Here is a 20,102-nt window from a genome sequence, read left to right on the forward strand (position 1 = left end):
ATGGCGATGGTTGACGTCACATTTGAAATGACTTTGAAGGGCCAGGGGAGGGTGCAATCGCAGCTAGACAGCTTTACGTGTGGGTTTATTGCAGAAATAATGCCACCGTGGCACTGTTTATTTTGATTAGGGCTGTTTTCTTTAGCTGAAAGCCGTGATTATGTGGAGGTTTTTTTTTAGGGCTATGAGAGAGGCCCCTGGGAGGGGGATGGGGGCTGTTAGGAAGGATAAAGAGGGGACAAGGCCTGGCATTCACAGGCCTCCCCACCTGCTCCTCAAGCCCTGGAGCACTCATCCAGCTGGGCGACTCTGATGCTGGTTTCCCTGCACTGGGCATGGAGGGTGGGCAAGGAAAACGTGCAAGATAATATGAGACGAGACAAGATGGCTGGTGTTGAATAATGAGCTTATGAATATAAAGTGAAAAACTGTCACAGAAAGCTTGGAAAATGAATATTAAAGTGTCACTTAAGGAACATTGCGCGTATGGGTAAGTGAGACAGTGGATGAGGCAGTGCCACAGTAGTTTTGATAGCGGTGCCTCAGTTCCTGGAGGGTCTTGTATGCCTTTCGCCTGAGCGAGTAAGGCCCGGTCGACAGTTTCTCATGGTAACCCTTCTTCCTTGCAGGCTGAAGCGACAAAGGACGGTAAATTCATTGTTCACTTGATATGTATGATTATGTACAAATCGAGTAGTAATGCCTAAAGCCCCCTTTTCAACGAGAGTCAAGTTTGAAAGCAGCTGTTCATTGAGGTAATGAGTGGTCACACTGACAAATCAGTGGTCCGCAACAGTAAAACAAAAAAGGATGTGCGAGCGGTTCCCTGTGCTTGTAGAAAAAGTACAGTCATTTAAAGAAAGAGTGACTGATCTTGTCTGAATAGTAGTCGACAGTGCCAAACTGAGGAAAAAATACTGATAACATCTCATTTTAAAAATTCCCAACATGCTCAACTCTGATTTGATACCACATCATGCCTATTGTCTGTGAGCCATTATGATTTGGGCCTCAACTTCCTCTATTACAACCTCCCTGGCCGGCTGCTTGGATGCTATCCAATCAGACGAGGACATTTTCCCTCTTTAAGCTCTTGCAATGCATTGTGGGATGCTGTTGGCGGGTGAGAGGGGAGTAGTGCAGAGGGGAGGGAGGTTTCCGTGTGTGAGAGAGAGGGAGCTGACTGGGTGTTTCTTCTGCTGGAGTGCTCAGCTCCTGATAAAGCCTCCGTCTTTATCTGTCTCGCTATGGGCCAACCCCCTCTTTCCTGCCTCCTGTAGATAGTGCTCTTTGTTCTCATGGAGGCCTGTTTCTCTCTTCACCACAAAGTGAAACAACCCTGATGATACAAACTCTGACAATCTTGTTCACAATGAGTTGTAAATCTGTGTCCTAACTAGTGGCCAACCGATAAATCGGCAGGGTTGGTTAATCTGCTGATATCTGACCATTTCATGAATAACTGTATCGGCTGATAACAGTGTCTGACAGACCAATATATCAGCAAGGCCCATTGATTGGTCATTTTGAATATCGGTATTGGCAGATAACAGTATTTTACTGACCAATATTTTGTTCAGGGCTACGTTTCCATAAAGCATCATAAGCACCAATGATCTCTAAAGATGCACTTAGCCTTACAATGCTTTTGGAAAATGCAGCCCAGGCTGATTATTCAAGCCGATATTTATCCATTATGAGATTAGAAATATTGGCAAACAACCGATATTTCAGATTAATTATTTAATTGAAATTTGTTAAAATTGTCATTAATTTATCATTGATGTAATACCAGTATTTAAATAATAATATTTAAAAACAGAAGTTGCATATCGGTCTCATATCGGTCAACCAATAGTCCTAACCAGGTGCAATGACAAGTGATAACTGACAAGACATTGTTTTGATTTCTGTTTGATTTACTGGGTAACTCTGCCCACAGTGCAATCTCACTGGTCCAAATTCCATCTTCACATAGCTGTATATTAAGCTGCAAATATGGCTGCAATATTGTCACTTTACTATTTGATGCATGGTGCTTGGTTATGACACAGTGTATAGATCTGATATCTTTTTCTTTTAAACTTTGCTTTGGCCCTCCATCTATCTCTCTCATACGCCCACTCCTTCTTGTCAGATAGAGTGAGCGAGACAGAGTGCGTAAAGCTCCGCTGTAATGGCTCTCGTCTCCCTGGCTAGTGTGCTATGAATAGCCCTGTGTAGGATGATGCAGTTTCCTAAGTGGAAGGCCTCTGCAGATGGAGCTCTGCGGAGGGCAGAGGGCCAGGACTTCTGCTGTTACCTGAGAGAATGCCAACATCCCTCCCTCCCTCCTTCCTCTGGGTAGAATAAAAAAAACCTCTCTGTTCTCTTCTTCACACCTTGGTCTTTGGTGGATTCTGCTCATGTGCTTTTTGTCTTTATTTGAGTCTGAAGTAGGCGTACATCCAACAAGTCCCTTTGAATGTGTCGTACTGTAGTGAAAAACCCTGAAGTTGATGAATGTGCTGTTTTTATTGAGGAAACAGCTGCTTTGAAACTTCAGCCTCTAAATTTTCAAGGGGAGTTTAGTTTAGTCCACCGAGAGACATGGTGCTGTCTGTTCTCCTCATTGGGCGGCTCAAGCATGTAAAAGTGGACTGATAATGACATTCATGCTATATTGAGAGGATTCCCTTTGAAACATGGACCCAGGCCAACACAGCTCTGTGTGACAACAGGGTTAGCGGGAGATAGCAATGTTGAAAATAAAGTCATTTCCAGTCTCAAGACAGAATTGCCCCCCTCAACCCTTCGTATCTGCTGAGTGGTTCTGCCACTCTCGTTAAAAGACTGATTTACAAAAAATATATATATATATTAATAAAGAGAATGAATGACTGTTAAAACCCAGAATTTGCTTCCCCTGATGTGAAAACCAACCAACCAACTCAAAAAAAGAGTGCAAAGTTTCCTTTTGTCCAAGTGTAAGGCTCTTTCTTAACGTATGTTTCTCTTCATTGTGTTCATTCTTTCAAACAAACGAGGCCATTCCTGAGCAGGGCGCAAAATTCAACCTCTGTTGAATTTCGGAGTAAAGTGATGCTTGTATTGTGCAGTCAATGTGAGTATTAAAGGAGAAAAAAACTGTTCTGAATCCTGAGGTGTATGCGTGCCCCTCTCCCTCACCCGTTTTAAATAAAAAGAAACATCTTTACCTGTCAAACCTTTCAACTTTTTAGTTCATTTGAACAGAGCGGTTGTATATGAAAGCAACAAAAACCCATAATGGAAAGAGACTGTGGCCAGAAGCTATAAAAAATACAGACATATGGTACATCATGTAAATATTGCCATGTGGAAAAGGCATTTTCTTTTTGTGTTTTTTTTTCTCTTTTAGGGGTTGCACAAGAAAATTGCACTACAAGAAGCAGTTATGTACAGTACAGTACACCACACCACAGCAAGCGACGGGGTTTAGCATGGCGCTTATTATGCCGCTCAATTTTTTACGAGAAAAATGATGGATAGAGCAGAATTTAAAAAATGAGCCTAGAGACCCAGGCGCCGTGGAAAGAAAGTGCGGCCAGGTTAAGGCGAGTTGGCTGGGCTGAGGGCGGGGCTAAGGGTGGGGCTTGAGGCGTCGGATCGACTGTAATCACTGAGGGAGCCAGGGCGCGTGCTGCTCGAGACGGTGGCATTGCCACCGCCGTGCTGCCTCTTCAGCATGGCTGGCTGGAAGTCGGAGTGGCGGCGTGCGTGTTTCATCAGGTGGTCGCTCCGCATGAATCGCTTGTCGCACAGGGGGCACCCAAACTTCTTCTCGCCCGTGTGGGTGCGATAGTGCCGTGCCAGCTCATCAGAGCGAGCAAACTTCTTACTGCAGTCAGGCCAGGTGCAGGGAAAGGGGCGCTCTCCTGTGACAAACACAGAGAAAGCAGAACACACAGCTGTTAGTGTTTACTACACATTCATGATCACTCAGACATATGTGATGTTTTCAAAACATACTGTAAAAATATACAAGCTTTACACTCTTCACAGATTCTAGGCCAATGTGCCATCTACAAACAAGTTGTAGTTGTGCTTCCGAGTATTTGATTGTTGAAACTTTGCTTTGAATCCATTTTTGAAAGCGTAAACTTGCTCCAAAAAACAAGGTGTTAAAGAGGCCACATCATAAACACCACCATGCATTGCTAACAGCCATAAATAGGGGCAGCGGTGCCAGCTGATGTGAACCAAGTCCAGCCCTTATGTGGACAATGAAGTCTTTCAGCAAAGAAAGTCCTACTGCTGCCTTTTTTATTCTACATGGTCCCCATTAAGCCCGTGCCGACATGCCTCATTGGCATAATATACTCTTTTAAACTGATCTAGAAGCAGTTTTGTGGTTTCTCTTGGTATGCCAACATTCAGCATTCACTGAAGAAAAGGTGAACCTAAAACAGTGCACAAAAGCCATACAGGCCCCAATACCATCCAAGTTCACACACTAGAGCAGCTAAACCACCACAGAATCAAGACCAGTTCATGCTAAAAACAACAGTGAATGTCCCAGACCATTCAGATCCAGGTCACGCAAGGGTTTACCTTCCACGGATGGCTTTTAAATCCCAAAATGAGCAGTCTTTAACCAAACGTGAAAGACCTGATGTGGCACATCTATTTAGAAGCGGCTCATGAGAGCGTGCTAATCCTATCCCATAGAAGCAAAAGTCTGCAAAAAAGTTTTTTTTTTTTTTGCAGTCACTAAGCTGAGTGAAAAGCCCACACATTAAACCAAGAATGCACTGCATTAAAAATGAACCATATGTTCCAGCCCAATAAGCACTGCATCATGCTAATTGGAGAATCATGAGAATACTAGGGGGACACGTATCACTTTGACTGCTCCAAAGAAGCTTATGGGATTTACTGACTCATTATTGAGATAACTGATGGACACACAAACACATACTCACTGGTTTATTTGGACCTGGCACACATCTCGAAACGACCTTGAAAAGTATTTTTTCTTTCTCCCATTACAACCACATGTTGCAGAGCCAGACAGCCAGTTTAATTAGGCAGGTTAACGGTCTTTACTATGGTACCCTGCCCCAGCATGTACTCAAACACGAAACTAGCAGTGAGCCAAAAGCATGGGAAATTATACCCTACCCCTTTCCCCTTCAGGCAATAAAAGTGGGCTTAGACACAAATCTACCCAAAGCCAGATGGGACCATATATCTCGGTGTGGTTTCTTCACAGTCGAGTAAATGCGGTACCAACGCCCTCTTTCTTTGTGCACACGTCAGATACAGCATGTATTTTAGCACCATTTCATTGGTTGTCTTCCTCCACAAATGTGAGAATTGCTTTACTCACTTTACCAGCTTTTCAACAGCAGTTTTCCCTCCCTTAGCAGCGCCACCACAAAGGTCTTAAAACCGCCATTGAATATTGTGAGGGTTCTGTGACTGCACTTTTCATAATTTTGAAAGGCAAAGAACGGGAACGAAAAAAGCCAGACATCTCAGTCATTACTTGGTTAAATTAGACAGAACAGGCTAAGTACACCGAGATCCAGACAGCTTTTTGCTGCTGCCTTTGTTTTGTGGTTTCCCCTTAAGGCCCCAATGGAAAACAACTTCAAACGAAACATATACGTGATGCCAAATTTATGTGTGGGACGACAGCTTTGCTGGGGTCCCTTCCCCCTACTATAAAAGATTGAGAAAGTGAGAGAAACACCAGGCAGAGCGAGTCTAGACTGCCCCCATCTAAATCTATAACCTGCCACTCACTTTCAGACAGACCTGGTCCCACCATTCGAAACAACACACATACAAAAAAGTAATGTGATGACATATGCACCTCACATGTAGACCCTTGCTATGTTATATGTCAACAAATAAAACCTTCACACACACAACAACTTCTTAGCGCTCTCATTAGTACAAAAACACATCATTAGCCACACACATATTCAAGTCCATCCAAACATACAGCAAATATACAAAGCTGCAATTTAAATCCACAAACCTTCAAACATGCCACACCCACAAGAACTAATCTGAGAGGGTCACTGTTGTTTCACCTTTTTTAAACATCCTGGATCTAGTCATGATTGTGGCATATAAACATAAATACACAAGATCTAACATTAGCATAATAGGAATGGGGACAGAGCGGTGGATGGTCTGAGATTCTCCCTTCAGCAACGACAGGATCCAACCTGTAATTTACAGTCTAATTAATACAAGAAAGAGTCTGTGGGAACTCAAGGTTGTAAAGTGTGAGTTATGAGTGGTGAGGAGCTTCACAGCAAAGCTAAGAGTTGCAATATTATGACTATTTCACAGGTTATAACAGAGATGAGCAGGACTAGGCTATGTAAAGGTGTGAATAGTGACATCAATACAATGTGCAGGTGTTAGTCTAATTCTTCTGAGAGCAAAGCAGCTTCGAAAAACAACAAAAAGCAAAACAATTCTACAATTCTGCTCTTTGCAGTCAGTTATTTTATTATCAGTTATATACAGTACTGTACATTTTAGTAGTTATTAATATATTCAACTAGGTTTTATTTTTATATTTTCAGGTTTAATTTTAATTTTTAGCTTTAGTAATTGAAGTTTTAGTATAGTTTTATATGTGCATTTTTATTATTTTTATGAGGGTTTTTTATAGCTTTAAATTGTTTTTATTTCATTTTTATTTTAATCATTTTAGTACTTAAATGTATTTTTTTCAGTTAGTTGTCAACAATTCTAAGTTTAAGTTTATGCATTCCCATCTAATATTTATAGCTTTGTTTTAATTACAGGAAGCTCTGTCAACAATTTCACCGTTTGCAGTTCACTGCAAAGGCTTGTGCACTGGGCAGCTAGCATATAAGCTCAAAATAACCTGTTACAGAAAGCATTACCTTACAGACAAGACCATTTGCAACTAACGTGCTTAAAACTTTCTGCTTGCATGGTTTGACCATGACATGTCAAGTAAGACATGTTTCCAGGAATATTATTATCACCAACAAGGGCACTCTTGACGTGGCTCTAAAGAAGGCTTATGTAAAAAGGTCGCACTGTCCAGTGTGTAACAGTTTCATAACAGATGGAAGTTGCTGCGGCTCTATCCACCACGTCAAAAACCATGCAAAAGGGACACGAAGGACACTTCCTCTTTTTGTCCCTCTGGGAAAACAATAGTGAGGCCGTAACCCATGTTGCAACTGTGTCAAACCGTTCATGCAAATACCCACAACAAAATTTATGTAAACTTTACTCAACCCCTTGCCTGTGGTCAATATATTTATTCACAGCATGACACTTGTACAAAAGGAGACTTTTTTTTAAAGTGGTTTGTTTCGGGCACTGTCATGTCTTCACACTGATGAGCTACACCCTCTTTGGTGTGGTGCAACCAGCCCTGCATGCGCCCAAGTCTTTTTCGCAACAGGGGCCAGTAATTAGGAGAGCTTAAGATTCGACCTCTGTGTTAACGAACACAGTGACCCAGTTACCCTTTACAGCAGTTACATCACAGTTGCTAGTACGGACATCCCATAGCGAAGGTAGCCGAGCAACAGTGTTTCCCTTCAGAGGCGATACCTTTATGTCACAGACAGCAGCTTTACATAACTGTTCTCTTTTGGGGCCACTGGGTCAGTAAATAAACTCTTGCTCATGTCTTCGCTCAAGTACAAAAACACATTGCAAATCATCGACTCAATTTCATAGAGGGCCCGAAGAATGAACAACTTCAGATTGCCTTGAATCTGTAGGTAACAGGAGAAAAGGCCCTTTTGAAGTGAACAGCCTATGCCACAGACATCTGATCAGGCCACTATCTGAGCAACACAAGTACAGACTGAACATCGATCCAGGAGACTTGGTGTCGCTCACCTGTTCCAACAAGAGCTACCAGCATCTCTGTGTGGGTGAGATAAAATTCCTCAGGTTTCTTCAACCGTGAGGCCACTTACGGAGGCCGAGACGTAGGTAGGGATGGAGACAGCCAGACACTACGTGAGAAAGGCAGTAAGGAACTCCAGTGGGAGGTCTTACAAATGCTTTATAACCACAAGCTCAAAGTGGACTTTCTATGCTTGCTCAAGAGCTACACACTTGATGCCCTAGAACATGCTTTGAAATTAGCATAGTCTGCAAGTCCAACGTCAGCTGCTGTCATTCGGAAAGCAGTTCCGACTGAGAAGACATTTTAATGAGGTAATTAGGAGAAGACTTTGAATTCATCCTCTAGATACCAAACTGACATATCTCTTGCAGACATCACACAATTGAACACAGGAGAAACTCTGTGCTATTTGTTAAGTTTGACTTGCAGTAATGAAGGTCAGCACCAGGACAGTGGAAACTGACCTTAGATTGGTACAAAACGCCTATTTCCAACCGTAAAGATCTAGATTTACAAGATTTTTTGGCCAAGAATCTTACAGACAGTACACATGTGCCTTCAGTTATCTTTAGCTAGAGGCAAAGCAAAAACGATACAACAAATACAGATTTAAACTAGACCAAGACATGATGCTTTCAATATAATATGTATTAGATCCCGATGTTGCCCATGGTGATCCCAATTAGATCAGACATTCTGAATCAGGGGCACACTGTGTCCTAGCCTCCGGTCTACCACTGATTTGTTTTCTGTGGAAAACCACAACAAGCCTGATCTCCAAAATGGCACCACAAATGTTGCTGCAGCACTTACCAGCAGGTTGTAATTTATTCCTGGTGGGTCATGCAGAAGTCTGCCAGCTGAAGCCCTCAATGTTAATGACGAGACTGCTTTGGGCCACTGGAGACCCAGACAGGCCGGTTCTTAATCGCAGAGTTTCCAAGACTGTCTGCAAGAGAGTTCTCAGCTTCTCTCCGCAAACTGGGGAATTTCTGCCAACAACTCAGCTTTCCCCTTTCCACCAGGGCTGAGATGCTTGCCGAGATGATCTCATCACTACCCCACAGGAGCAGGGAATTTTGGGAGTATATGCAATCCCATCAGCAACCGAGTTGGGAGAAGATATAGGTCACACCCTCCATCTAACTGAGGTTTCCAAGAAGTGAGTTCACAAAGATTGCAACACACCATGGAGACCAGAAACCACAAAGTGTGGCACAAACATAGCTTGGACTTACGCTATAGTCATGGGCAATTTAACAAATAGTCAGCATTATCGTCATATCTACATTAGACACAACTTCATATTAATCCAGTGAAGGTCTAGTGAGCAGATTGCTGACTGAACGAAATATTTCCTGGTGGTTTGACCCAGATCACAGCATTTAAAGACAACTGTGGGAATGGAACAAAAAAGACAGAAGTACACGACACATATGCATGTGCTTATGGAGGGAGGGGGAGCCGGGTTGACTAACCACACTGAGTCTTGGTGAGTCAGATCAGGCTTTCAGTACTCTGTTCGTGACAGTGATTTTGAGAAATTGAGGATTAATGCTAATGGATGTGGGTGTAACAAAGACATTACGGCTAGGTCAGGTGCAACGATTAGGACTGGGCCAGACTTGTCCAGAGACATTGTGACAAAGGCAACTATGTTTAATTTATCATCCTCTATTGTCATCAATGAAAAATGCTAAAAACCACTTTCAATTGCACATTCTCCTTCAAGGATTTTAATGCTGTTGAGAAATGTGAACAATAGTACTGGCCTTGTGTCTGACGGAAGAGCCTTCACCATCAGGCATTTCAATCAAGCCTTCCAAGCCTAGTAGACATAACTCACTCCTCCCAGTCTCTACAGCACATGTGCACACATGGTCACATTATATGAGGACGCATCCACAACTGCTGCAGATTTATGTCCCCTCCCCTCTATATTTTCCCACCTCACAAAGAGCACATCTCACAGCATTGCCCTACTCATTGTTGTAGCTTTGGAATGGACCTTCTTGTGGGTCCTGACCTAACTGTGCCACTAGGATTGTTTTGCAACATATCATAATTATTTTAACCCCATTTTCCATTCAGCCATAAGCCTGTGAACGGTAACAGGCAAGGGCAGGTGGGTGGGGTCACCCACAGCTCTGACATTCATGTACAGACACAAAGCTTGCTAAATGTCAGGACACTGAGCTAAATTTTATTTTTATACTATCATAAGAGTATAAATTAAATGGCTATTAACAAAAATTGCTCATGAAGGCTGATCTTGAACAAGTTTCTTCTATTGTTAACCATGTAAAAATTTTCAAACATTAGTCAAAGCTGTTTGACGCTCTGTTTACATTCTTGAGTGATGCGAAATTTAAAGGGGATAGTTCATCCCAAATTGTTGATGCAAACCTGTATGAATTTCTATCTTCATTCAGAAATGCCTGAGTGCTTTGTTTGTCAATACAATGAAAGTCAATGGGGTCCAATGTTATTTTGGGTGTCACTGACTTTCATTGACTTAAAACAGGGGTCATCAGACTCTGTCCTGGAGGGCCGGTGTCCTGCAGAGTTTAGCTCCAACCCTATAACACCACTGACAGTAAGATCCTCTCTATTCGAAACCGCCAAGCCAACCCTTCCCCCATAACTGTCCACTGAATGATCCTTTTCATCCTACAGCCACGCCTGGAAGAGCGCACAGGCCCGGATCCTCCACACACATATTTATTAGACAGTAAGGGATCAAACATCTCACTGGCAAGAGCTAATGTCAATATAAAAGCCTGGAAGGAAACCAAGGGTCTGGCACACAGCAGAAAACAACCTCTCTCCATTTCTTTTTGTTTGCCCCCTCAAACCTCATCACAAAAACCCAAATGCGTGCACTGCTACTGCAGAGAATCACCAAATCAGATTGCCAGCAGATGCAGCTGAGCAAGTGACCTACATCAATGGAGGGCTTTGACAACGGATCCCACCCTGTACCCACCCCCACACTTCTGCCTCTCTGTACAGTACATCCCCACCCACAAATTGCAGTGTTAGCGCCCCATGCAGAGTTTGCGTGAGACCCTAAGCCAGCGGCTCTTGCTTCAGGAAGCTGAAAATACAGCTCCACACTAGCTCCAGATCCCCTTCTTCCTGCACAGAGAAATCGACACCCATACATAGTAAATGTAGGAAAGCAAAAGAGCTCAAACTATACAACGCTTCAGCAGTTCTGTCACCTTACGCCCTTATGGGTGTAGAGGACACAGGGCAATGGGGGGATGGTTAGGCAGGAACAGACTCGCTTTTATAAGACTCTGCCAAAGCTAACTAAAGTATACATAAATTCAGCAGAGTTTGAAAGGTACCAACTCCAATACCAAATCTATGGTGAGTTAACTAGTCCTACTTGTGTTTTGGTTTTTATAGCAGCTAAAAACTCTATGCTTTTCTTCATATGAAAAAAAAAATAAGAGAACTGTATTCCCATCAGTGAAGGCTGCTTCAGGAGAGATGGATGACTGCAAAAGGGTGGATGAGTGCATGATGAAACACCCAGGGGGCTTCAGCACTTCAGCCTATCATATTTGAGTGTGAGAGAGTGATGCACCAAAGCATGGTTTCTACCACTCACACAGGAGGCTGACAGTAAAAATCAGAAAAGATACATGTTAAGTGGATAGAACTGATTCATACAGATAACTAGTTAAACGGTGTGAAGAGTGTACACAACAAATTAAAAAAAGAATGTATTCAAAGCATATGCATCAAGTTCCTAGAAATTTACTTATTACATTTATTTTGGGTTCATATGGTTTTCAAAAAAAAAAAAAATTTAATCAAGTATTACTTTTTTGGAAGGTCATAAGATAACATTTTAAAATCTGACCTAAAATTGTAACCCAATTACCTAGATCTTGTGACTTCTGTTTGCACTAATCTTCTCTCAAACATAAACACAGGTGCACATATGAAACTCATAAAATCCCTGCTTAACATCATTCCCAATTAACTAGCTGGTGCGTATACTGAATGGCAAGTGGGTCAGCCAAGCCCATACACTCTTGGCATCTAACATATATTCTGGTTACAAGGTAGCAGGCCAGGGGTGTGGAACGGAAAATAGTTTTAGTCAGAGAAAGTAGAATCCCTGCTGTGAAGCCATCACCATCACACTGAGCCCAGCCCCACTCCACCTCAGCCATGGCACTGTGCCAAGCACAAGGCAGAAGAGCCCAAGTCCCACCCATCCTCTAAAACCTTCCACCTGAACCACGGGCAGGATGACTGCACAGGATGTCATGTCCGTAAATAACCCAGCGCAGAGGAAAGAAAAATGGCTGACGAGTCAGTTTAATTTTGCATGTATTTGCTATAAATCTGGGAGGAGGGTGTTCTAGGAACTCGCTGCTTTAATGCACACTTGAACCAATGGTCGGATCTATTGTTCGAGTGAGAACATTTGACCACGTACACTGTTTTTGTCCACGCACAAAATTCTGTAGCAAAACAATGTCGTCTTTGCATTGTTCACACTACTGGGACTCTTGAAAACAATACAAAGGGTCACATAACGAACATAAGTTTACAGGCCATACAAAAAAGCTAACCAACTGTGAAATATGTCATTATGGGCTTTGTATGCATGTATGGTGCTTCTGGTGATTGAATGCATACTAGCCACACACAGAAGCAGCATGACCTTTACTGATGACCCTACCCATAGTGGGTCAATTACCATCTATTTCATAATACTCAAAGTGGACAGTAGGACTACATCATGCTAAATTAGGATTCAAAACTAAATGTTTTAATTTGAACCTTTGTAAAAAGCCCATCCTGTCTTTGGTGGCACAATGTCCTTTTTAGGATCCTTCCCCTAACAAAGATGCTATAGCCAATCTTGCACATCAATTTGTGACAAAATCTGTCCTCCTATTCTCCATAGAATTTGGGGTTGGAGAGAAACCCCGCCTCCTCATATTTGCAGGAGATCAGACAAAGCTGTCTGGTAACCTTAGACCCTCAACCTGCTGTGTCCCCCTTCTCTTCACCAACCCACTCAGCACAATGAGCAATTTGTGTACCGCATTCGCTCTCATCTTCTACATCCCACCGCTCCGCTTGCTCATACTTACCATCTCAATGCGGCGGAGGATTACAAAAACCTCTGAGGCCTTGGAGGTGATCTCATTTAATCTCCCTTGCACAGCACATCATGCAACAGTGTGATCTGAGGCGTGCTATCAATATTCAAGACTCTCTCGAGTACTTAGTGGCTTGATGTGGTAACATGCCCCTCCACATCCCTGGAGATATTCCCATGAGTACAAGGACTGGTGATATAGGTCCTGAGTAGCCCAATCAGGATAATGAGTCTACGAACTGGGCCCAGATGACATTATGGAGTTGTACAGGGAGCAGATTAGATTATGGGGCAAGGGAGATTAACCCAGAACACAAGGGCCACATGTACCCATTCTGATCACGAGGGTCCATCATGAGTTTGCCATTGAAAGCAATTTGTGAACCTAATGAACCTTTTCATTTAGCCTTGACTTTCAAAAAGTATTGGAAGGGAATGGTAACAAACACAAGTCTGGTGAATACCGTACCTTAAAACTTTAAAGAGGATTATATGGGAAAGTGAGTTAAGCGAATGCAGGCTAGTTAAGGGAATATACTGGGTTCAGTACAAGATAAGCTTAATCGACAGGATTTGAGGCATAATGTTGATTTTCAATAGGAGTGAATGGGACCAATTCAGAAACATTAAAATACTCCCCGTTTCAAAAGTATAGCCACAAGACATAAACATAATACAGATGGGCTTTTTAGTGTGCAAAATAAAATGGCTAATTAATCTTTTGCGTAACTTCCATGATGACACAACACTTAAATCCATAAAACTATAAAATGACTTGATTTAAACAGATTTGCAGCTCAACACAAGTTTTAACAGAAAACAGTCATGTATGTGCTTTTAAATCCTCTAAAAACGGGCCTGATTTACTTCCATTGTACATACCTCACGTAACCTTGATTTTTATTTCTTTTTTTGTTTTTAATAAAATGAGGAACGAGTTGAATTTATATTTTGAGGTAATCAACATTATGCGACAAATTGCACTTGCATCGAGCAATGCTTTAATGCATTACATTTTACATGTGTAGAAATCTAACGCTGTAGAGGTATAAGTACTAATACAGCAGTTTCACTTTGAGCAAAACATTTTTCAAGTCAGGTATTGCATGCAAAACACTTTCAGAGGAACTACACTTATTAGAAATTCACATGCACTGAAAGGACACCATGTCTTTTCTGCATAACGAACAGCCAGAATACGTCACAGCCATGGCCTTGGCAGTCTCCTCAAGCCATGTCACTTCCTCTTGCTAAACTGAAACTTGCAGGTTTGTGAAAATCTTTTTTTTTTTTTTTTTTGTTCCCGGATGACCCCACACCCATTTCATCTGCATGTATGCATACCACAGGTTCCTTTTCTTGTAACAAGTCAACTGCGGCCTAATAAAGTAATGAGCATGTTATAAATTATCATCTGCAAGCATATTGTGCACCATTACAGTTAACAACTCATCAAATGCAAACCAAGCATCTCTCTGAATCTGTCCATCTGTGTTTATAAGGATGATTAATGAGCCCTTCCTTATCCAGCCACATGCTAGTTGGAATCTTTTCCTTACTTTCTACCCTCTCCAACTTTCCTGTGTGTCCTCCTTTTTGCCTCGAGACTGTGCATAGCCATAAAACATCTGTCAAATATTATACTTGATGCTCTCCTAGGCCATGAACTAATCATGACTATAAACCTCAACAAAATGGAGATTAAAGTCCAGGATGCGCCAAGAGAACAGAGGCAGTGGCAGTACAGTCAGGCTAAACTGAAAAGGTCCTCTCGAAAGGTCACAAAAGGGTTATTTACCAGACTTATCTCAGTGAGGGACACGCAGTAACCACAGGTTGCCACAGAATTGCTGTGTTACAATACATAGTCTTTCTTTATAAAGAAAGCAGAGCTACAAATAGACCCAGAACCTAAAATTGGTGGCTTGGCAAATGTATGTGGTATAAGACAGTAAGCGAGATGGAAAGGGTAATTTCAGACCGCAAACAAGTGCTTTACAAAGTTATGTGAGCTAGTAACAAATTCTTGGGAAGGGAAATAACACTTAAAAGACTTTGCACTGACACGGTTATCTATACTAATGCAATATTGTACAGTCTTCAAAAGTACAAAGTTAAAAGTTCTTTTCAGTGCTGTTTAAACAACTGCATTTGCTGCAGTGCATTTCAAAGGGGAGCCCTTTGAAACATTTCTGTGCCGTTTGATCATGATAGTACATCTGCTCTAGCTCTATCATAAAACGCCTTCGTCTTCCAGCAAGCTTGCACTTGTGATGGTTTGGGCCGTCCCCCTTTCTCCTGGAACTACTCGTTCAACGGAATAGCATATGAACACCGCAAAGGTCTAGCGAACAAATAAAATAAAATAATTATTTACACTTTATCCCTAAGTTGCCATGGCAGTACAATGCAAAAAAAGAAACATATCAAGACCTGTTGCATTTTTCTGAAATTACTCCTCGTTTTCACGAAAGCAGTTTGACTGCATCTCTGCGCAATGAAGGAAAGCCCCAGAGCCCAAGCTTTTATCCTACCGCTACAGTATATGACTCCATCGGCGACACTACGGTCTAAGTAGAAAGCTGGACGCAACTCTCTGTGCCCAATTCCTGCTGGATTAAGAAAAATTATCCAAAGCAGGGTGCAAACCAGAACCAGCAGGGAATTTAGGGCGTTTGCTGAAGTCAAATGAGGTCCTCAGTACTTTTGGCTCCCCAAGTTTGTTTTTATAACTCTGTGTTCCCCCTTCATTTCAAAAGCAGTGCATTGCTGGGAGAAAGATCCATCTTCTCTTTGCTCCATTGGTAGAGACTGATGGAAAATCTGCTGAGTGCTTAAGAAAGGCGCCCAGAACGGAGCAGGTTGGCTGAGCCTGGGCTGCTGAACTCAAATGGCCCACATTCTCTGATTACCAAAACAAATGAGATGGAAAACTCATTGTTTAACTGAATCATGGTCCGATCGCAGACCGGTGACTACAGTGAAACCCAATCTAAAGTCTGCAATTTAGAGAACAGCCCAACTGAAAGACAGGAAGTGAGGGAGATCTTAAATACATACCATAAACAAATTCACCTCAAACGATTAACTGAGCTGTTTATCTGACTTACTTTGACATGTCAACACAAAACTAGACACATAACCAACACCATACACTGGACCGCAACTAAAGCTGGAGTTTTACAGAACAATATGCCTGAATGCAGGGTGGCATGTGGTGTGTTCTGACATAAACATGTCATTATATATACTGTAAAAGGCCCAACCTATTATCAAGCGAAGTAAAAACTAAAAGGAACAGCAACCGTGTAGACAACACACCCACCTTGAGTTCTTCAAAGCTTCAAAGTTATATATTATATACAAGCCTTCTGCACCGAAAATCCAGTCAACCCACACTATATACAGTATGTATTATTTTAAAATCAATGTGAGGTTTTGGGGTAGTCCTGCCTCACCAGCTATTCATGGTGGCAGCAAATCCTGATAGGCATGGTAGTACATTTGATTTTATTCTGGCTGTTTTTTGTTTTCTAACTGACGAGATGTGCTAGTTATGTTGTAATTTCAAAGATGAAAGTTTAAACTGTTAGGTTATCATAGGCAAGTAAGTCAAATTTTCAGAACACCATTACCACAAGTGATAAGTCACTATGGTTGATTAGTTGGGTTCCGGATAAGTGGGGGCGACTAGTTTAATTAGATTTTTGTTACATTGCTTTTATATATTTAGCGCTAGTGCTTTAATTAGAATGCGATCACAAAGCTATACATTTTGCACAATAGCTGAACCTAATTATACGGTATATCTTATTAATGAATGTGCAAAATAGGCTATAGTCTCCTCCCCTATCATTCAGATAACTGTGGTCAACCAACATGAGCAACAATTAGCCTACACTTTCTTAAATTTCTATATTTCATAAAGCAGAGATGATGACAAAGAACTGAGTGTATCACTCCAACCATCACACTTTTACAGAAACTCTATCTGATCTATTTTGCCTGATAAAACACATCGCACTGTCTGAACATTCATCATTTAGAGTAACCAGGGGTGTGTTTCGGAAAGCCCTGACACAATTCTGCGGTTTATCTCTGATCTGAGGCTACAGCGCCTTTGGGTGTCAAGAACGTTTCGATTTAGACCAGGTTTCCTGTCAGGACATTAATAAAACGATAGCGGCGCCAATACACGTCACGACGCGTGAAAATGCGGTACAGAAACGTGTAAATACATTTCGAAGTGTATTTTCCATTCTAACAGTCAATTCTAAAGGCTTGAGGTCTGCGCTGACTCTGAAGGCGGTTCAGCGCTCGGCTGGTCGAGTCTGTTGCTGGCCAGATCAGCTGGCAGTCTGTCCGGGGGTGTGGCACATCACAACAAAGAGCTTAACAGTCAAACAAGCAACCGCAGAAGTCTCGCCAACCCCCATCTTTTATTTTATTCTTTTATCCATCTTTTTCATTTTTTACCCCCCTTGCATGTATCTAAAGGACTAACGCAAAGAAAACCAAATTATGCGCGAACCCGCTGTTTCTGGACTTTAAAAGCCATTCGCTGTCTGCGCCGCGCCGTGACTTTTCGCAAACTACCACCATCGCCTCCAGAAACTATAGCCTACAAGACTTTATGAGCGATTACATCATGGGGTGCCTGGCTCTTTTACGCCAGCAGAGTGTTAGATTTAATTGCCAGCAGATTTTTGTGAGAAGGTATTGAATGTAACGTTATATAAATATGTCTGTATGCATGAGCACGCGAACACATGTTGTAAATAGTTTTTTGTTGGTATTCTTGTTGATTGTTTATTTTATGGTACTTTTTATTAACATTCCTGCCACTTTGTTTATTTTTATTTATTTTTTTCTGTCACCGTTTTATTGTGTGGATTAACGCGCTGGCACCATGGTATGCAGAATAATCGTGCCAATAAAGTGCTTTGAACTTGAAACTTAAAACTGCTTTATTGGACATATGTGTGTGTGTCGAGTTGGCTCATATAGGCGAGGCACTGGGGGGAGAAGAACTGTTGCTGTTTATCATATAGCTTCCTTAAAGTGGGCGTACCAATATTTACTATGCTACTTACCTAGAATAACAATTTATTTCCTTTAAACCGACTAGTTAGAGTAAGTGCATGTTTAATAAAGAATATGAGTGCAACACAACAGTTTTGCCCCATCATTTATAAACTGACCTCGTGCGGAACACAATGTGCCCAAAGTGTGCGAACGCGTAAATGTCGCGATGTTTACATTGGATCTGCTAAATGGCAATACACTTGGCAGGAATGGAAACTGACCTGTATGTGTCCTTAGGTGGGCTTTGAGATGGGACGATTTGCCATAAACTTTTTCACAACCTGAATAGTGGCATTTGTGCTTTTTCTGTGGGGGTTCTTGTTCAATTCGACCCCTAAATCGTTTGCTTCTTTGTTTAAGAGCAGAGTCGCCGGTGGTGATGGTGGTGGTGGTAGGTGTGGCAGAGTTCCCATCATCTCTGGTTAGGGTTGCTGTTGTTGGTGGCGTGCTCTCCTCCTTTATTTTTGCCTGCTCGGCAAAATTGGTGGGGGTCTGTTGATTAAAATCCGCCAAAATTCTCGCCACCACAAAAAGAGATGAGTTGTCTTTCAAAGGCTCCTTGGTTTCTTCTCCATTCCTCTGTGCAGCCGCAGTTTCTGGCTTGATCTCTCTATTCCCTTTAGGACCGTGGACAATTGCTTGGCTGGACATTGACACAAGGCACTCTGCTGCGAAGTGATCCATTTCGTTGAAGAATAGAAGTTGTTTCTTTATGACATTCAAACCCAATGACAGTAGACCATTGAACTCAGTAGATCCCTTTGTGTGATGCTGAATAGGCAGCTCTCGTAAGCAAACTCACTTTGCACTATCTTACCGGCTTTTCAGCAACACTGACATCCTGCATGTAAATCATGCGAGATCGAGCCGTGAGCGCGCCACACCGACTGCTTTCGTCCTTTAGAGATAAGTTTCCGGTGATGAGAGCTCTGAAAACTTGTCTGAATTGACTATCAAAACTCCCATCGTGGCTGTAGTCCTCACAACGTTAAAGTGACAGTATGCTGTGCGCCGATTAGAGCTGATCGTATCCATGCTGGGGGCGTGTCGGCCGGTAGCGTTTGGGAACGTCACCGAGCCGGCGCGCACTCACTGGATGGCGACGTGTCCCGAGTGCGCTACCTTACTTGCCCCCACCAAACTTTTTTATTAAAGTATTAAAGAAACTTCACTGAGAACCTATATGCTTAAGACATGCATTGATAGGTGTGGAAATGTAGATTATTTTTCAAGTAAAATGAATTTACATTGTAAAATTCACATGGTAAAGTAATGGTAAAAATTGCTAAAGATTTCACCCCTCACTCACTCACTCACTCACTCAAAGCATTTTTGTAATGACTCCAATCCTACATTTTTTATTTCTATAATTTAACAGGATTTGTAAGGCTACAGTCAGAGACTCCTAATGATAATGCTTCTGTTCAGCGTATTTTATTAATAATTGCAAATATTATCAGCATAATATTTGCATATAAAGTTGACCTGAACATTTTATTTATTTATTTATTTGATTTCATTCATTATCTTTGTATACTGGATTTTATATATATATATATATATATATATTATATATATGTATATATATATTTTTTTTTTTTTTTTTTTTTTTTTTTGGCCAGTTAATTCTTATTTCCCGCTTTATAAGTGGCACTCGTTTAGGCTGGAAAAAAATCAACATTATTTCATATGATTTACTGTATGATGAAGCAGTAGTTGCTATAATAGTTCTCACTTATGTTAAATAGTCCCCCAATAGCCCCCAAAGAATGGAAACAATACAGTAAAATATTTATGCAGTTGGCTCCATTCAGTCAAAGACTCCAAGAGCCTGGATTCACAAAACATTTCAGAATAAATAACGCACAGACACAGAATCCCAGACTGGAAAATATATTCATATTCCTGCATTTCACAAGCAGACTGTGGGGGTGAAAATCGAGATCAGTGTCTTAAAAGTTACTTAATCTTTTTCATATGAAAGCAGGAGAGGAGGAAAGA

The 20,102-nt window shown here is 41.7% G+C and overlaps 1 protein-coding gene across 1 annotated transcript; it reads right to left on the minus strand.

Moving 5' to 3' along the window:
* Positions 1-2,557: 2,557 nt before the first annotated feature.
* On the minus strand, positions 2,558-19,150 carry klf13 (Kruppel like factor 13). Its single transcript, XM_079412179.1, has 2 exons — positions 18,323-19,150; positions 2,558-3,896 (listed from the first exon to the last, which is right to left on the minus strand). Exons 1-2 carry the CDS (start codon positions 18,783-18,785, stop codon positions 3,571-3,573), a joined length of 789 nt encoding a protein of 262 aa, XP_079268305.1. The 5' UTR covers positions 18,786-19,150; the 3' UTR covers positions 2,558-3,570.
* Between the last annotated feature and the right edge of the window lie 952 nt (positions 19,151-20,102).

Source organism: Barbus barbus, assembly GCF_936440315.1.
Source record: "Barbus barbus genome assembly, chromosome: 48".
Lineage (NCBI taxonomy): Eukaryota > Metazoa > Chordata > Actinopteri > Cypriniformes > Cyprinidae > Barbus > Barbus barbus.